Genomic DNA, 20,237 nt, shown 5'->3' with positions numbered 1-20,237 from the left:
TCATTATTTCCAAATGGAGGGACGTGCGCACACAACCCGGGATGTGGGATGACGGGTGGCTTTTGTGACCGCGGGAACTGCAAACGGCGGAAGTCTGAGGAAAAAGCTGTACATGAAGAGTACACAGGTTTGCAAACCCATTTAAAGTTACAAATAACGGCGCCGATAAGAGCGATCACCACAGTGGAATGAACCGCCAACTTATCAAGTATATGTTTTACACAGCGGATGCCCTTCTGGCTTTAACCCAGTACTGGGAAACATCCATACACACATTCACACACATACACGATGGCTAATTTAGTTTATTCAATTCACCTGCATTGCATGTCTTTGGACTGTGGGGGAAACCGAAACACACAGAGGAAATCCACACCAACACAGGGAAAACATGCAAACTCCACACGGAAATGCCAACTGGCCCAGCCGGGACTCTTTTTGCTAGGAGGCGACAATGCTAACCACTGAACTATCGTGTTGCCTACTGTAAATCAATTACAGCAATAATACTGTATTTATGACATCATTAACAGCACAGAAAAAAAAACATCAACAGGTTTTTTGACAAAGTGAATGGAGAGTAAATGACAGATTTATCAGTTTTGGGTGAACTATCCCTTTAACTTGCCTTGCTGACATTTTTAGATCATCACAAATCATTCTTGAAATTCTGATTATCCATGTACTATCACTAAATTAAATCCAAATGTTTGTTTACATCTCTTCCAATATCTTGCACACTGCCCTTAGGCTGTCCATGCTGTTAATCCCTGATATGCAAGTGCGTAAAACTCAGTCCACTCTAGCCTATGAAAAAGCAACAATTTAATAAAGACACAGGAAATAAACAGAGATGAGAAAGGAAATGAAAAACTCTGTGGGAAAGAACTTCATCTGAATGACATCTGTTTCAATGCGCGCACACTCTATTCTCACGGTTACAGGAACCAAACGTTATGAAGTGATACATACCGTCTTGGAGTCTAATTCGTGGTGTGGTTGAGCTAAGACTTTATCTACACTGGAAACATCTGCAAACGTGATGAAGCCAAACCCTCTGTGGAATAAAAACACGAAACACAGTGAAGGTCAGGAGATAACCACAGAAGAGGCAGGAAAAAATGGTGACAGCAGACAAAAAGCACTCTTGTATGTTTCGCTGATACGCTCTGTGAAGGCAGGGGTGTTGCAATCATTATGACATTTTCAGAAATTTCCACTTGTTTTTGAGAGATAATTATAACTTTTCAATGGCTTAATGTGTCGCTGCTACATCTTACAAACCGTTTCTATGCCCTTGAAGTAAGTATATGGGTCAAAGATGAAAAAAAGAGGTTTACATATCCAAAAATATTGTCAGTCATATTTAACTCAACATTTAATGACATTTTAAAAGACTCTAAGGATCAAAGTGCAGCCCAAAATAATAATTACAGTCATTTTAAATGTTTATACATAGCCTTTTGCCCATCTGTCAGCAAGAAATCTTTAGCAATTTGTATTAATTTAATAATAGTAATGATAATAGCATGCTCATTTACACATTTCATTTAGTACTTGTCAAATTATGTATATTACTTTATTTTAAAACATAATTACCCATTTGTTATACCGAAAAAGTTTGATTTTTGATTTGATTTTCATATTTTTTCAAAACACAAGCATTAAGGTTAAAAACTTGCATCTAATAAACATTTGAGTATACAACATTACTTTTGTAAATTGTATTTAATTCAAAATCCAAAATGAGATGTCATATTTGACCAAAACTCATATACATACGCTGTACAAACACATGATGGACCACATTAAGCACAAGTACACTTGTTTTAAAATTGATATCGCAGAACCTGCAATGTTGAGTCGTGATTACAATGACTAGGAAGTAAGAAACACATTTCAGAACGTGATTTGTGGAGTCATCGCAAAACCAAAACAGAGTGAAAGACTTTCATTTAGACGTGTTTTATGGAACTTTGACTAAATATATCAAGCAAATTTTAAGCAAGAAATTCTAAAGTTTAGAGATTTAATGAATATTTCATTTTATTTATTTATACAATGAAGACAATACAATGTTACTTGATAAAGGTTTGTTCTTACACTCCACAGAAAACTATAAAACAACAATAAAAAAAAGTTTCTTTGTTCTACTGCATCCATCTATGCTTGCAAATTTGCTTGTTTTATGCAGACGTATGAAATTAAATTCGTATTGTAATATATATGTACGCAACATTCTTTTTTTTCCAAATATCGTGCAGTCCATACATACTGGAAATGACAAATTCTGTAATATGAACTATTCTAATCATAATCTGGCAAAATTAAGTTTAAGTTTGCTGCTTTTTTCAACAGCCATTCAAATCCCAACTCTCATTTTCAGACTCTACAGTCTTTGGTACCTTTTATCTGTATTATTTTTCTCTGTGCAAAGTTCAGAAATTGTGTGAGTTGAGCACAATAAATTCAGCTAATGCTTTTTATATGAGATTCAAAAGGTTCTTAGACAAGTGGTATAATAGAAACAACAAAAGTCAATAGTAGTGTTCATCATAAGCTCGCTTTCTCAAAAATAAGATATATTTAAGGATTATACGCACTCAGACATAATTACAATTAATCCATCTTTTTAAAAAGGTAGGATATGGTTTTAAATAAATATTATGGGGTTTTTGTACACTTTTTTTTTTTCAAGAGTTAACAGCCTCCACAGTTACTAGAACTATAAAAAGCCATCTCTGAAATACAAAGTTTTAATGTCGCTTCTACAGTGCTAGAAAAAAGTAATAAACCCTAAATGAGGGAACATTTAACTGGGTCTCAATATGAATAAATATTTAAATAAATAAATCTGCATTTATGATTTAAAAAATGTAAAGCTATGGATTATTTCAACTGTGTGCTATGTTTTTAATCTTTAAAACAACAGGAAGGAGTTGGAACGATGTGTGTCCTCATTAGGGTTCATGGTTTACAGTATATTCATTTTTAGGCAACAAAAAAATCAAAGTTTAACCTCAGAAGAGTTCAAAAACGTATATATGGTGAACATTTGCTATTCTAACAACTTTCTCATTTTCTGAATAGGATAATACTTTAAAATGTAATATTTCATTTAAAAGAAAATGTTCTCATAATATTATTTTAATTAACATCCTCAAAATTAACATCCTATCCAAAAACATACCTAGACAGACAGACAGACAGACAGACAGACAGACAGACAGGTGTGAGACCCTGAACCACAAAACCAGTCAAATTTGGGAAATTAACATTTATGCATTATCTGAAAAGTGAAAGAAATAAGCTTTCCACTGACGTCTGCTTGAGATAGGGATGTTGGATTAGGACAATATTTGGCTAAGATACAACTACTTGAATATATGAAGAGTTCAAATGCAAAAACCTCTAAGGGGCCATATGAAATTTTCTTCTAAAATTAGCCTTTTTTTCAGCCTCCAATATTTTTGTGCTATTATTTCACTTGAAAGTCAATGCAAAGAACATATTTTTGCCATAAATGTGGATTTACAGAGCATACAGGAGCTGGTGAAAAATACTAATTTTAGAAGAAAATTCCAGATGGCATTTAGAGGTTTTTGCATCTGAACTCCTATTGAATCTGAGGGTTCAAAAAAATCTAAATACTGAGAAGATGATGCTTAACATTTTCCAAAAGAAGGGTTCATCCCACTAATAAAATTGAGTTTTGATATATTTACAGTAAGAAAATTGCACAGTATTAATGAAACATTATCTTTAATTCATATTACAATGATTTGATTTTAAGCTTAAATACTGTATTTTCAGCTATTTTTACCAACATATGTGCAAAATAAAACAGGTTTTGTGCTCCAGGGACACGTTATATTAAAAAACATACAACACAATATACTTTGTCTATAATTTGGGCAATCGCTTTCTCTCTGTATAGCCTTAATGTGTCAACTCAATGTCAAATAGCATTATGAATCAGCTTTCGGTCGTGCTCTTCTACATCTGCTCTTAACATATGACAGCGGAACAGGGAGGACAAAAAAACTGAAGCACGTGTGTTTACCTGGAGCGTTTGGTGGTGGGGTCGCGCATCACCATACATTCTCTGATCTCCCCGAATTTGCAGAAATAGTCTCTAAGGCTGTCTGAACAAAACACAAGGACACAAGAGGGTTATTAGAGCGTGTGTCTACACCGCAAGTGAGCGACGCGATGAAGCCTGCGGAGCTGTCGTTATAATCAGCGAAGGTCGCGGGCTTCACACTTCGTTGATTATAATGAGAGCGTTCAAGTTTTGTCGCGTCGCTCGCTTTTAGTGTCAGATGACTAGAAATCACAATAACCTTGTGCGCAGCGACACAATCACAACACACACGCACGCAGTCTCATCGCGTCCGACAGAGAATTACGACGCGAAACAACTCTGAAACACAAGGAAATGTCCTTACCTGGTGAGGTTTGCCAGCTGAGTCCACCGATAAACATTTTACTGTAAAGAGAAAACAAGGAATAAGTGACTCCAGATGTCAAAACGGCCATTATCCGCGTAAACGGCTCGTTTAAGCAGCGACCTACGAGCAACCGGAGCTGAAAGGAACCGTTAGAAATGACCTGTCAATCAAAAACATCAGCAGAACTGCGCGAGCACGGACACAATCAAACTCCAAACACAAACTCGTCCTGTCTTCTTACCCCGGGTCGTGTTGCGAATCGTTCAGGCTTCCAGAGGTGACTTGACTCGCGTCCGCTTCCATTGCTCAAAGCCCAACCAACTCCAAACACATGCATACACACACACACGGGCACTGCAGCCCCAGCTCAAGGAATATTACCGAACCGGGAGCGCTAGCGTCACACGTGGGATCTGCGCGCGGCTCCCGCCCCTCTCCGGAGGAGGCGTGGCTCATAACGTGAGCCGGCCAATCCAGCGGAGCTCTGCGCTCACCTATCAAAGGAAACGACGCCCCCTGTTGGTTAGCAGCGTTTGACAGGAGCCTCGAGAGTACATTCAGTTCTTCTAGTAAGCTCTTAACACTTATAAAGTTTACATTTGCGCCACCTTCTGAATAAACACAGCCGAGAAGCGCTCTGAAAAATATAAGTGATGTTTAAAATCTAAACTAAAATCTTTGTAACACACTGATAACATTCATTGAGTTTGTAAGGTAACTGGTTGCAAACTATTTATATGGGCTGAATTTAAACTCATTAAATTTAGTAATGTTCAACTTAATTTGTTTAAATTCAGCTAATATAAATAGTTTACAACGTTACCTTACAAAAAAAAAATAGTAAACTCAATGAATGCACTAGCATATTCTGTCATGTTTTACTTTGACAGTAATCATCAGTGGCAAGGTTCATTTGTAAATCTAATATAAGTTTGCACATTTAGGCATTCCAATAGACTTATTAGGTAGATTTGTTTTTGCTTTATCTTTAAACTATGTACTTAAAATGAGTTGAAAAAACACAAATCTTAGTTGTTGTTTTTTTTTTTTTTTTGGGGGGGGGGGGATTAAGAATTAAGACATCTCTCAATTTTTTAAATAATAATTGCAATTTAAAGGTTTATCACAACTGTCTAAATATATATCTATTATACAATAAGCCTTTCACTGATGTATACTTTGTTGTATTAGGACAATATTTGACTGAGATACAACTACTTGAACATCTTGAATCTAAGGGTTCAAATAAATCTAAACACTGAGAAAATTGCATTTTGATATCTTCAAATGTAGAGTACAGCAATGCATTTTACTAATCAAATTGAGATTGTGTACAGTACACTATAAAAAAAATCTAAATTTAATCATATTTTTTTAATAAATTCTGCTTTGATGAACAGATTAACTTTCTTTAAAAAATAAAAAAAGTTGACTGCTGGTGTTGTTGTGATAAAAAATCAGGTATATTCCATTTCTTAATTCTTATTTAGTTAAAATGTAGTTTACTGTGGCTAACAAATTACTAATCTAATCAAATTACTGATCTAATACACAGTAAATAATTGGAAAGAGGAAATAGTGACTCCTAAATGTGAACTTTTCAATATATATTTTTTTTTCTTTTTTTTTTTTTTGCTCTTATCAGAATCTTCCTTATTTATTATCATTTTTTTAAAGAATTTCTTTTAATTTTAATTTAATTTTTTATTTATTATTATTATTATTTTCTTCAGAGGATATGTTTGTTTATAATTCATACATTTAATTTATTTTATTTTTAGAGGATAGTGGGAAAATAAGAAAAAATGTTCCTATGTTGTATTGTATACTTTGGTATTTTGTCTTGTTAAAAAAAAAAATTAACAATAAATTGTATAATACAATGATGACTTTCCAAAGTATATTGATTGTATTAAAGCTGAACTAACATTATTTATCTCTAAACATGACCCCAATACGTTATTTGAACTGTATAATGTACAGAGGATGCTGAAACCCTGACACCCCCACATACTGCATGCAGGCAGTGTGTTTCTCGGCTTTGCTGAGTGAGCATGCTGAATGGATAGATCAGTGTTAGTGTGACATCTGCTGACTTCATTGATATGGAAATGCTCAAATAGGAAGTTTATCAAATGACTGCAGCTCTAGTTTCACAGAAAAAAACAAGGACATTGAATCTCCCACCACCGCCAAATGAGAACTCTTTAACCAGCCAGTCATTAGTGCCTTGCTTAATAAACACAGAGATCATTCATACAGTAGATTATCCTGCTAATGTTCTATTAAACTTCCTCAATCCCACAGCAGACCACAAACAGTCTTAAATTGATGTTTCGACTGTGATATGTATTAAAATCACTTCTCCTGTTATGAAGATGTATATTTAATCTCTTTTCCCTAAGGTTGTGCGCTGATTGGGGATTCAAAACTGACCCAAAACAAATGAATACGATTGGCTAAAATTGGCAATGAAAATTCAGATGTGGTTCAACCACTGTACCAAAATAATTTAATAAAAATACGGCAAAACAAATGCAAAAGCCCACATTTTTTGTTGTTATTGAGGTTTTTCTTCCAGCATGTACCAATATTGAAATTTGAAAGTGCTTTTTCAGCCTGCCGTATTATTCTTTTGCTGCACTTTATCAATTTGTGATTGATTTTTATTACAATTTTTAAGGTGGTTTTCTCAAAATTACTTTTTTTTTCTCCTGCAATGAGCCACAATTCTTCATATCAGCAGCTCTTATTGAAAGAAAATATATATATCAATACAAAGAGGAATATAACACAAAATTTGACTGTTTATATGCAATATTTTATGCTACAATCTGTAAGAGAGAGAATTTTGAGTTTATTGACCTTCCAGCTTCTTTGGCTATGTCAAGGTTCACCAAACCTGTTCTTGGAGGGCCGGTGTCCTGCAGATTTTAGCTCCAACCCTAATCAAACACACCTTAACAAGCTAATCAAGGTCTTACTAGGTATACTTCAAACATCCAGGCACGTGTGTTGGGGCAAGTTGGAGCAAAACCCTGCACGAACACCAGCCCTCAGATTGGTAACCCCTGGGCTATGTCATGACAAAAAAACAGATCAAGTTTATTTTATAAATACCACTTTTCTATAGTTGAAAAAAACTAAAATTCACCAACAGCAATAAATAATACACAATGTAAAATACATAAATATTAATAACGATAATATAGAAGATAAAAGTTTTAAACAGTTTTTGTTTACTTTTGATAAAAATTGTACAATTTTAGAAGGATTCACATTTAAAAATATTTCATTTAAAGTCTCTCCAGTTAAAAAATGTTGTCTGATAACATTAAAAATAGGGCATTCCACAAGAATATGTTTAACAGTTTGGTTTCTTTTGCAATACTAACATTTTGGAGGTTCTGCTCCTTTAAGTAAACGTTCTTGTGTATCCAATGCGCCATCTTCTTTAAACAATCTCATCTAGTTAAAAAATAAATGAGATTTTCTTCCTATTTCTTGCTGAATTTCAAATTGTTTATTTTCCTAAACACTGATCCCATTCTATTTGCCATTTGTTTAGATTACAGCCTTTTGTTAGTGGCTTTAGATCTGAAGGTGGGATTTTGCCTTTATCTGTCCTGTAAGGGCTGTTTTGGCGGCTTCTTCACTTTCAAATAATCCAGCATGTCCTAGGATCCAGCAGAAAACTTTATTATAAAACTTTCTCTATAGTTTAAAAATAATCAATAATTATGGGATACTCCAGTTTAAAAGAATTCAATGTTTGTAGGCAAGAGCTACAATTCACAATCATTAATCTTTTTTTCCAGGCTATTCACACTTTACAGTATTTTCTGAATTATGGAGTGACAAACAGATATTCCCAAAACCTAATAACTCTAATACAGTTGAAAAAATACAATTTTAACCCTCCCGTGAAATTGTAAAGTGTTTTAAATGTGTTGGGAAAAATTCTCACTTCGGAAATATTTGAAGAAAGAAATATTTCACCAGAGGGCTAATCAACTATGCCTTCAACTGTATGTCAAACAGAAGGAATCTGCAAATCTTGAAAAGCAATAGGTTATTTGTTTTTAAGTCAAATTATTGCATTTTACAGGGTACAGTACAGCACGCAGCAGGAAAACAATGAAAAATTAATGATACATGGGTCTAAAATGAAACATTTTATTACGGAGATTAAATCACATGACATTCTCTAAAGTGATGGTCATTTTATATATGACATTTTTAATTTGGGCGGCATGGTGGCTCAGTGGTTAGCACTGTCGCCTCAATAAAAAGGGTGCTGATTTGAGTCTCGGCTGGGTCAGTTGGCATTTCTGTATGGAGTTTGCATGTTCTCCCCATGTTGACGTGGGTTTCCTCCTTGTGGTCCGGTTTCCCCGACAAGTCCAAAGACATGCTGTATAGGTGAATTGGGTAAGCTATATTGGCCATAGTGTGTGTGTGGATGGATATTTCCCAGTGCTGGGTTGCAGCTGGAAGGGCATCTGCTGCATTAAACATATGCAGGTTAAGTTGGTGGTTCATTATGCTGTGGTGACCCCAGATGAATTAAGCCAAAAGCAAAATTAATGAATGAACATTTCACAGAAGGGCTAATATAGCTCTCTTCAACTGTGTCAAAAAGAACTTTAAATCTGTCCTTTGTGAAAAAATGCTAATTAGCACATTTAATAGAATGTCTCATTTGCATATTTAAACAAACTTTCAGTAATCCTGAAATACAGAAAAAATAGACAATTTCAATGTGGTGAAGTCATTGGCCCATGAACAGTTCCTGCCTGTTGTCAAACCATTTCATAACTGTAACAAGAGGCAATTCAATCATAACTTAAAGTTAAAACAGCTATCATAACATTATTGATCAATATGTGGCTCTTTTTGGATTCCCGGAAGCTATAGACATTAAAAATGCAAAACAGATAATACGTTGGGACTATTGTTTTTGTTTACATCCCTCGAAATGGTCTATACATGTTTGCATGTCTAAATGTAATCAATGAACTTGGAAAGTATGGTGAAAACGACTAGTTAATTCATTTATTACCCCATTAACCTGCAGTGTTTTACTTTAATAATCACAGAGATAATTCATAAAGCACATTACACTTCTAAAATTCTCATAAATGCCAGTCTTAAACTGATACTCCAACTCTGAAATGAACGACTTCTCTTAGTGAAGGAGACACTGTGTAGAGTTGTAGATATATTTTGATCTACTCGTAGTTAAGAGTGTTTCCTGCGTCAAGAAAAGTGAACAGCATCATGTTATATGAGCTCAATCTGTGAGGGAGACCCACACACACACTCAGCGGGGCATCTGCGTTTGATTAATGAATGGATCTTCTACTTACTGAAAGTCTCATTTTTTAATGCCGTGCATCTGTTGGCTGCCTACCAGATCAATGCGCCTCTTTAGGATAATACACATTCATCAGGCCACTCTGGAAACAGGAGGATTCTCTGCTCTGGGAATAGAAATCGCAGAGTTGAGCGGGAGAATACGAGTCTACATGCAACAGAATCAGCAGCGGCATAAAGCAAAGCAATCAAACCCCCTGTGGCGTCACACACACACACACACACACACACACACACACACACACACACACACACACACTGGAGCTTTTCTGCATGTTTATTGAAGAATGTCAGCGCTCACTTTATAGATTCAGTCCATTTCTGTACACTTTTACATGAAATTTCATGCAAATCGTTGCGATGGAAGTCACCTTTTCTCTGCAAAGTGCTCTGTGGTGTGATCTTTCACATGGAAACACAGACGTGACATTTATTCAAGTCAGCTGCATGTGTTTCTCTGTTGATCGCCACTAATAAATGTAGATGCTGTGGTAAACTGGAAAAAGCGATTGGTTACTTCAAAGAAATTTAAGTAACCCATTATAACATGGAACTGTTAAGTTGACTTGACTTGTTTAATTGAACACCTAGTTAATTTACTTAATTTTAAGGCTGCAGGTTCACTCACTTTAACCCTTATGTACTGTTAGGGATGTTTTCATCCACTCTGGAGTGATTTTGTGTCTTAATTAGGCCATAACTTTTTCTGTTTCAGCTAGCGAGAAAGATTTTTGGTGACAAATCATATTTTAACCGACATTTTGATAAATTGTTTTGAATTAGGCGACGCAGTGGCGCAGTAGGTAGTGCTGTCGCCTCACAGCAAGAAGGTCGCTGGTTCAAGCCTCAGCTGGGTCAGTTGGCGCTTCTGTGTGGAGTTTGTATGTTCTCCCTGCGTTCGAGTGGGTTTCCTCCTGGTGCTCCGGTTTCCCCCCTATGTCCAAAGACATATGGTACAGGTGAATTTGGTAGGCTATATTGTCTGTAGTGTATGAATGTTGTTTCCTAGGGATGGGTAACGGCTGGAAGGACATCCGCTGCGTAAAAACGTACTGGATAAGTTGGTGGTTCATTCCGCTGTGGTGACCCCAGATTAATAAAGGGACTAAGCCCAAAAAAAGAAGAATGAATGTTTTGAATTAAAAAATACACTCTGGGCAAATTGACTACCCTTTTATTATGTTTGGGATGAAAACATCCGCCAGAATGGGGAAGTCCCAGTGTAAAGTGAGAAAATATGATACACTGGTATTTTGGAATATGGAAAAACTGTCTTTATGCGTTTTTTTACATTATTTGTTTTTTATTTATTTATACTCCTGTTTATTTCCTGTTTAAAGCTATTTGAATTGCCACTGTGTATGAAATGTGCTATATAAATAAACTTTTATAGCAGTTTAATTCAAGACAAGGCAAATTTATCAGATAAATATTATTTTTTCAATTTTTTTGCATAAATCTGTTAATCAACCTTAGTCCTAATCAAAACTTCTAAATTGCTTAGAAAATTACAGGATTTTAACTTTTTTCTCCCAAATACTGTTTATTTGTGGCTGTTTTTGCACCATTGACTTCCATTTTAACCACATTGTTTTGATTACAAAACCTTGACACTAAATAATCATGCTTTTTTGATTGTTGGTGATTTCCCATTTTGAAAAGAGGTACAATTTGTAATTTTTACTGTTGATCCTCAGTTGGCAGCAATAACCCATTAGATAGGCCTGTGCAAAAAAACTTAATTTCTGGATTTTATATGGAGTATAACATCAAATAAAAGTAAGTGCATGTGTGTCTGAGTGTGTGAAAGTGACCTTTGTACACTTACCTTGATGTGTCTGAGAAGTCAAAATATGGATATCAGCTCTCAAACCTATATGTAGTAAATAAAAACAAAGACTGTGTATTTATGCACCATCAAACACTGTTCTAAAGTCAATCAGGCAAAAACAGCCACCAACAGTAAATTAGGGGAGAAAAATTAAAATCTAGCAACGCATCAAAGCCAATGTTGTTACTAATCATTCAACAGTCCAAAACTGTCATAAAAAATTCACAATTTCTTTTTATATTGAAATTACGTCATTTTGTGTTTTTTTTTTCACCAAATCAGTGACATAATTTGTGAACTTGTCAATTTTGAATAACTATTTGTCTGATGCAGTTTTACAGCAGTTTAATTCAGTGGATGCAATAAGTTAATTTTTTTAAGTTAAGTCAACTAATTGCTTTTTACATTGTACAGTATGCAGCAGAAAACAAATGGAACATTAAATGGAAAATTAAACATTATTTTGGTGACGGAATCACATATTTTCTAAAGTGATGATTATTTTAGAAATAATATATTTTAAATTTAGACAATTTTGGGGATCACCTATGATCTTTTAATATGGAACCATAATTATTGTGAAAAAGCACTACACTCTAAAAATAAATTCTGGATTATCACACAATTCTGGGTATAATAGGGACTAACACAACTGATGGGTTAATCTTTTAACCCATTTATTAAATTTAATTCAATGTTTGGGTTAGTCCATAATTTACCCAATTAGGGTTTACGTAACCCAGCATTTCTTAGAGTGTATAGAGTGTAATCTTATCAGATTATTTTTTTAATCAAATATGCCACTACAATTACTGCCATTCATACCAAATCATATGCATATAAATATTATTATAAACAATTATTATTTTAAAACAATTACAAATATAGAATTATTCTATAACTATTATATTTAGATATAATTACAATATTTAAGTTATATAATATATAAAATATTTAAATCATATTATTAATTTAGTCATAAATGTTATTTATAATAATTCTGAATATATCTTTTTTCAATCATGTTTTATGCATTCAAAGCTTTACAGTGCCATCTGCTGGCTATAAGATGCCGGTGCATGTGATTTCTTGGACCTTTTTTTTTTTTTAATAAAATTTATTTATAATATTTTATGCATCACTGACAACAGTCAATATTTTCTACTTCTAAAAGATATTTTTACTTTATTAAAAGACGGAACAAACCCATGTATTAAATGTTAATATGCAGGCACATTTGGAGAAAACTATCCTGCTCTTTTATTCTTCAGCAACTTCTGCTAAAATGCTCAACCAGCTTAATTTTATGCTCTAATTTTTGTTTTCCAATAACGCTTATACTAAACACAAATTCAGACTCAGACTCAGCTTTATTATCTTGTTAGGGAAACTAAAATTGCAACAAGGTGCCATAACACAGGCGAAGTTTCATGTACACATTAATAACAACATCCATACATAATTATGTAGATACATCCCCCTCCCCCCTGGACTCTTTTAATGACCTAATGGCCACCATTATAAAATAATTTCGGTTCTATTTGTCCTGCAAATAGGAACCCTAAAACGACGTCCTGATGGCAACAGCTGAAATAGAGAGTACAATGAGTGATATGGGGTGCATCGAATACCCTGAGCTCTCTTTAGAACATAATTATGGTAGATTACCATTGGACCAGTCTGGTTAAAACCAATGATTTTGCCTGCCACCTTCACCAGGCTGCTCAGCCTGTTCTAGCTTGACACACTCAGATTACCGTACCAAGCTACAATGCAAAAAGATAAAACTGATTCCATTAATTGTTTATAAAACAGCCTCATCATAGAGGTACAAACCTGAAATGATCTAAGTTTCCTCAGAAAAAACAGTCTTTGTTGAACTTTTTTATAGACAGCCTGGGTTTTAGGTTGAAATGTCAACATATTATCAATAACGAGCCCTATATTTATGCGTGTCAACAATTTCAATGTCCAAGCCTTTGCTGGAGGGTTGGAGAAGCCTTCCTGTAATCTATCACCATGTCTTTTGTTTTACTTGCATTCAACTGGAGAGAAAATCTAGGAAGTAAACTCCAGCACAGCCCCAAATCCTGATCGTGGAGGAGACTTACAATCACAGAATCATCTGCGTATTTAATGATATGACAATCACTGTGAATACTACGACAATCATTAGTATATATGATGAACAAAAGAGGTGAGAGGCAACAACCTTGAGGGGACCCAGTGGAACAATACTGGAAGTCAGAAAGAGCACCATTAACTCTGACACACTGCTGACGTCCAACTAAAAAATCAAGAATCATCCACAAATATTAAGATCCAAGTTAAAAAGATAAATTAATTTCTCCACCAACAAATGTGGCTTTATAGTATTAAAAGTGGAAGAGAAATCAATAAACAACAATCTGGCATGAGTCTTAGGCTTTTCCAGGTGATTAAACAGGTAATTTAACAGTGGCATCTTCAACTCCCCTGCTCTGTCTAAAAGCAAACTGCAATGGATAAAATTTATCCTTAGACTGCAATAAAATCTCACCTTTATATAATTTTCTTAAAACACTTTATAACTAATAAAGTAAGGGAAACAGGTCTAAAATAATTTAACTCCTAAAGGAAACTTAGTTTTAGCTATAGGAACAATAACATTTCTTCCAGATTTCAGGAACCCTTTGTAACATAAGAGACAGTGAAAAAAAAATGTAATGAAATATTTCAGAAAGCTGTTCCGCACACATATGTAGCACCCTACCACCAATATTGTCTGGACCCGGGCTTTTTTTGTAGTATTAGTTCTCTGAAAGAGGCCTTTGACCTGAGTTCTACTAACGTTTACAGAGTATACATGACAGGTGTTGTTTAAAATGTCATTTTCTAACTTAAAATCATCCTCATCAAACCTTAAGTAAAATGTATTTAGTTATTCAGCAAACTCTCTCGCAGAACTAAAACCATTTAAATTGATTTCACTGCTCCCTCTATCTTCTTTACACCCAGCCATTGCCTTCACCCCTTGCCAGGCTGATCTTAAATTATTACTGCTCAACTGTTTCTCATTTTTGTCCTTATACCTAATTTTATCCATGTTTATCTGCACTCTCACTGCCTTTTTTAATTGCTGAAATGAGCTCATATCACCCTGTTTAAAATATTTATGTTTACTTTGCAGGAGAGATTTTTTGTCATTTGACAGCCAAGGTTTGTTATTTGGAAAGTCAATAACAGTTTTGTGAGGAATAATCATATCTGTACAAAAAGATATGTAATCACACACTACTTCTGTGAGTTCATCAATACTTTCAGATGTTTCTTTAAAAACAGACCAGTCTGTACAATCGAAACAACCCTGAAGGGCCAGTGAATTATCCTCTGACCATACTTTAATTTCCCTCTAAACTCCAGCACAAAGCTTCAGTTATTAACCCCTTATAGGGCACTCATTGAAATAGTCATCCCTGGAGATACCGAGAGTTAAGACTTTTCAACTCGTCTCGTCTATCAATTCTGATTTTTAATTTGTATTTTCTATTGGATTCAAGTCAGGTGATTGGTGGTGATTGTTTTTCTTTCTCTGAAAGCATCTGAGAATTTCACTGGCCAGGCCAGTAGCCAGCCTGGTGAAAGGAGTGGTTCTTTTTTTCTCAAAAAGTGGACCTTTTGCAGTTAACGCCCCAGTTTCTATGAGATTTAAACACTGCATTTTAGTGACATTAAGCAGTACTTTTTCTTCTGGATTAGCTAGTCAGATGTCATCACAACCACACTTTTTGATGTACTAAAAATATTTTATAAAAATTTCCAATAAAGAAACATTAAAACAAATTTATTACATTATATCATTAGGAAAAAAAAAAGGAATCTGTTAAAGTTTAAAGTAAAAAAACAAACTGCGGCCTAATATCATTTATTAGACCGCAAACTGGCCAGCACATTCCACTGCACATTCCAGTCACATTTTGGCCATTTCAATAAAAAATAATCATTAAAACATATTTATAATAATACAACAACAATAATAATAATAATAATAATAATAATAATAATAATAATAATAATAATAATAATAATAATAATAATAATACAATAATAATTAATTCTGCAGAATTTTTCTAGCTTCTTTGGTTAAAAAAAGTGCATTTGAAAATACCTCAATATCAACAATAGCCAATATATATTCATATCAATTTAATATGGTCCACTTCTGGTACTTCACATCGTTTTATTGCTCATTTTTATTTCAGAAATAAGGTCCAAGATATAGAATAAAGTTACCTGTAAAATGTTTTGCAACAGTCGACAGAGGAATTGTTTGGTCTTAAAGCCTTTTTCAATTGATTATTTTCATTATTTATGATGGCATAGCAGTCAAAATAGGACAAATGAGATTATGTATCGGGGCAAATTCTGGACCTTTGTCAGTGAGGGGTTGGTCTTCTGAACCAACCCCCCCTGGAAACAGGCCTGAAAAGTTAGAACACAGGTTTTATGTTCATAGTAAACATGTTTTAATAGAATTTTGGCTGTAAAAGCTTACCAGGTGTTTCAGGCGCAGTTCCGATTTTCACCAGGTCATAATTTATTTTATTTATATTAATTTATGAATGATTATACCTGTGCAGTTTCATTTGGAGTGCATCCTAGATCACCTTCTAAAGTGGTTTGAGCGATTGGATTAAATGTGATCAGAATAAAACGAATGAAGTGACTAAACAGCCTCATAAACACAGGTGACGGGAATATACAGGACGACCCGGCTAATGATGCGGCCACTTAGCCTAGAACCTCATGGATGGGGCATATTTTCGTCTGTTGGGAAGTAGGTAACTTTAGCCTTACCCTGTTTGGCAGTCTTTTTAAACACATGTTCAATATTTTGAGATAATGACGCCGCTGCCTGCCTTTTCTGCCTCTCTTGCTCTTTTTGACCCACAGCGTTTCTCAGTATGGATGAGTCCACAGCATCTCGTTGTCATTTCTTTTGCATTGTTTGCTGATTTTATTCAACAAAACTAGCATAAGCACAGTGTTTAGTGTGACCTGGTGCTACTTTGCCTTATGGTGAATGCAGTAAGTGACTGTATTATCATCAAAACATTACCTGTTAGCACAAAAGTCCATAACATACATACAAAAACGTAAAAAACTAAACCTTAATTACGTAATGTTCAGCCGTTGTGCTTTGTTTTCTTTGTTTGCTCGTTACTACACCCGTAGACAGCGCTAAAGTCCAGCATCTTTACGTATTAACACTGTCTTGACTAGAGCTGTTGAATAACATTTGTCCTGGGAGCAATGTACAAATGTGGCGGCGCTATAGACGCATGCTCAGGATCCCTATGCGATATCTAGTGCATATATCTATGATACTGTAGTAGCTATCTACTGCGGCTGCCTCAATGGCAGGCAAATATATTTTACTTCAGTGGAAAACTCGGCCCTCATCATAATATAAGGATCATGCCCATCATATGTGCTTATTTTCTATTTGTATCTCCTTTGACATATGATATACATCGCAAAAACACGGCCTTTCCTCTGTGTTCCTGCCCTCCTTCATCTGAATTTCGCGCCTCACCAAAACCACGTGATTGCAAATGTGGAGGGCGGGTGTAGTGACGTCGTCGCACAGGGGCGGGGCAGGTTGTGATTTTGGTATAAATACGCTCGTCAGCTGGCTCACCTGTTTGCCAGTTCGATAGTTTGCTAAGTTCTCCGATAATAACGTCAAACAAACAAACGCCCCAAACACTCGATGGGATCCACGCCGTTTACCGCCAAAAAGCTTTTTGGCCTGAGGTCGACACATCATCCTCAAATTCACACCAGGAGTTTGAGACCCATCTGTAAAGCAGCTTACAAAAGGTAATTATGTTCGTTTGTGTTGTTGATAAACGTAGTGGTGTTGCTAACCTGCAGCCCGGTTTGAATTGAGTAAAGTTTTGTTTGTGAAAATAGCTTTACATTTTAATAGGGTAACGTTATATGCCAAGCTAGTGTTTTTCCCAAACTGATAAACTTCTGGTGACCTGTTATTGTGAACTTTATTTCGTTTTATACGGTTTTCTTTACAGTATCGATGTTGTAATGTCATTAAATACATTCAGTTAAATAAACTTTGGCATTTATTTAGTTGCTCAAGCGTAAAACGAGACAAAAGCCGTTTGTTCGCACGCGCCCGTCAGAATCGGCAGGCTAACTCAGAAGCTCTATTGATATACTGAGATAAAATAAATGCTCATAATATAAAGACATGGCGGGGTAACATGTAATTTAATGAAGTGCTTCTTGTACAATCTGAGACCCACTTTAAATCGGATATCACTCAGCCAGTGGAGGTCGCTGATTTTTAAAGGAAACAGATGTACCGATTTTGCATTGGCATTCAATTCGCCGGAAGCGCTTAACCCAGGTTACTGGTTAATTAAAAGTCCTATTAGCATGTTCATATGACTTAAATCATTTTTATAATAAGAGCATTTATTTTACCCCAGTATATTCAATGGAGCTTTTGCGCTATCCTGCCGATTCTGACGGGCGCGTGCGAGCAAAAGGCTTTATTCTCGTTTTACGCTTAAGCAACTAAATAAATGCCAAAGTTTATTTAACTGAAGTTATTTTAATGACATTGCAAAATCGATACTGTAAAAGGAACCGTATAAAACAGAAAAAAGTTCACAATAACTGGTCACCAGAAGTTTATCAGTATGGGAAAAACAGTAGCTCGGCATATACCCTATTGAATTCTGCTTAATGTTTAGCCTAAATGAGAAACTGTTATACTAGTTTGCTTCGTTTTAAAGAGTTTTTGTGATACACTCAGTCGATTTATCGTCGTCATCCAGACAGTGATTGTCGAGTGAATGTTGAATTAAACTATCTATTTGTATATGCGGATGTGCTGTCGAGTGAATGTTGAATTAAACATTATTTATTTGTATATGCGGATGTGCCGCTTTTTTAATAAACTAGATTCAGGGTGTGTTTGTTAATATTTGGGGTGTTTATGACCCCATATAAAATATAAAAATATATATAAAAATATATAAATATATAAAAATATTCAAATATGAATCCTTGCATTTACTAATTTAAGTGGTTGTAAACAATTTATTCGGGCTGAATTTAAACAAACTAAGTTGAACATTACTAAATTTACTTTGTTTAAATTCAACACATAAATTGTTTGCAGCATTTTTTTTTCAGTGTACACAACGATCAGTGTTGCCAACTATTTCCAAGAGGAGGGGAGACTGCAGACTTGGATCCAGAAAGATCTATGGCCTAAGCAACCAGAACTATACCACACTCAACCATAATTGCATTCAATTACATTTAATATAATGCAATAATGTTCTAGTTTAAACAGTTAAACTATCATATATCTATAAATGCAAAAAAAAACTCACAATTTTAAATGGTCTACTGATTTTTATTTAGCTATACAGTGCATTTTGTATATTAGCTATGAAGTTTGCATTGCACATGCATTCATATTGTTTCACTGATTGTTTTATAATATTTATTGTAACCATTTGTTTCAAAGAAAATAATAAAATATGGAAAAGTTGGTATCACAATTTGTAGCTGCAAATAAAAAATAAATAATAATGACTTGGTCCTTTTGTTTTACCTTGTTATAATTCTTAAAGAATAAATCAAATATATTAAAAAATATTTTGATGTTTCGCATAGATCCAGATAATATATAAAATGGCATGAAATTTATTTTATTTTTTTTGCTTTTCATTTGCCAATCTGTACTGTTTCTGAGGATTAAGGATTTTAGATATTTGGTCTAGAAACAAGTCAATTTTAAGTGCGTAAAGGATTTTGCAGATTATTTATACATAACTTTGTTTATTTTTCAGTGAGCATGAAGAATTTGATGCAAGGATTCAACTTCATTTAAAGAAAACAGCCAATCTAGTGATATTGTTGTCAATAAATGAATGTTAAAAAAAATCTAATGTTGTCTGGGTTTTTGTCAGTCAGGTAACTTAATGGTCCTTGGAATTTTAGAAAGGAGTGAATTGTTTGTCTAAATATTCTGCAGCTGTCTGGTAGTCAATTCCACTGCATTATCAAAGCACATCATTACTCCATGTTACACTATTCTTTGGTTATAATTTTATTTTCAAAATGCAACTTTACATATAAACAATAGGAAAAAATGCATATCTTTATATGAAAACGTATAACAAGGCTACTATTAACCATCACACTATCCAACTATTTGCGTTTTAAATTTTTCTAATTAAATCTATACTAATTTGCAATTGGGCTTTTGCATACCTGAAATTATTTGTTGAGAGTATCAATTCTGCATATTATAATCGTTTATAACTCACTTTCTGATACTTTAACTTAGCGTTCATATTTAGCATAATCTAACTAAAAATATATATTTATGAACAGGACATTTAATAATCTGTATATTATGTTATATTTAAACATTACATCCAAATATAAATAGGTTCTGATTAACATATAGCTTTGCGCGATGTCGTCATTGCATAATCAATTCAAAACTACATCTTTATGTTGTATAAAAAATAATTTACGTTTTCTCAAATTGACTG

The 20,237-nt window shown here is 34.3% G+C and overlaps 2 protein-coding genes and 1 long non-coding RNA gene across 18 annotated transcripts in view; 1 reads left to right on the top strand and 2 right to left on the bottom strand.

Annotated features, from left to right (window-relative positions):
* The window catches only part of msi2a (musashi RNA-binding protein 2a), a 285,008-nt gene extending 280,170 nt beyond the window's left edge, over positions 1–4,838 (bottom strand). For 15 of the 16 annotated variants that reach the window (XR_015500172.1, XR_015500169.1, XR_015500170.1 and 12 more), the window contains exons 1-4: positions 4,693–4,838; positions 4,449–4,489; positions 4,064–4,145; positions 973–1,057 (exon numbers count right to left, since the gene is read on the bottom strand). Coding sequence is in view for 11 of the 16 variants with exons in the window: in XM_087268677.1 (XP_087124803.1) it covers positions 973–1,057; positions 4,064–4,145; positions 4,449–4,489; positions 4,693–4,754 (270 nt within the window). In the remaining 5 variants the exon portion in view is untranslated. 16 annotated transcript variants of the gene reach the window in all.
* cuedc1a (CUE domain containing 1a) overlaps positions 1–20,237 on the bottom strand; it is a 529,149-nt gene that overhangs the window by 146,490 nt on the left and 362,422 nt on the right. The window lies entirely within an intron of this gene.
* On the top strand, positions 17,345–19,266 carry LOC148679651 (uncharacterized). Its single transcript, XR_015501430.1, has 2 exons — positions 17,345–17,520; positions 18,862–19,266. It is a non-coding gene; the product is annotated as an uncharacterized LOC148679651 (long non-coding RNA).

Source organism: Danio rerio, chromosome 10, assembly GCF_052040795.2.
Source record: "Danio rerio strain M-AB ecotype USA chromosome 10, GRCz13ab, whole genome shotgun sequence".
Classification (NCBI taxonomy): Eukaryota; Metazoa; Chordata; class Actinopteri; order Cypriniformes; family Danionidae; genus Danio; species Danio rerio.
This window is presented reverse-complemented; position numbering and strand designations above follow the sequence as displayed.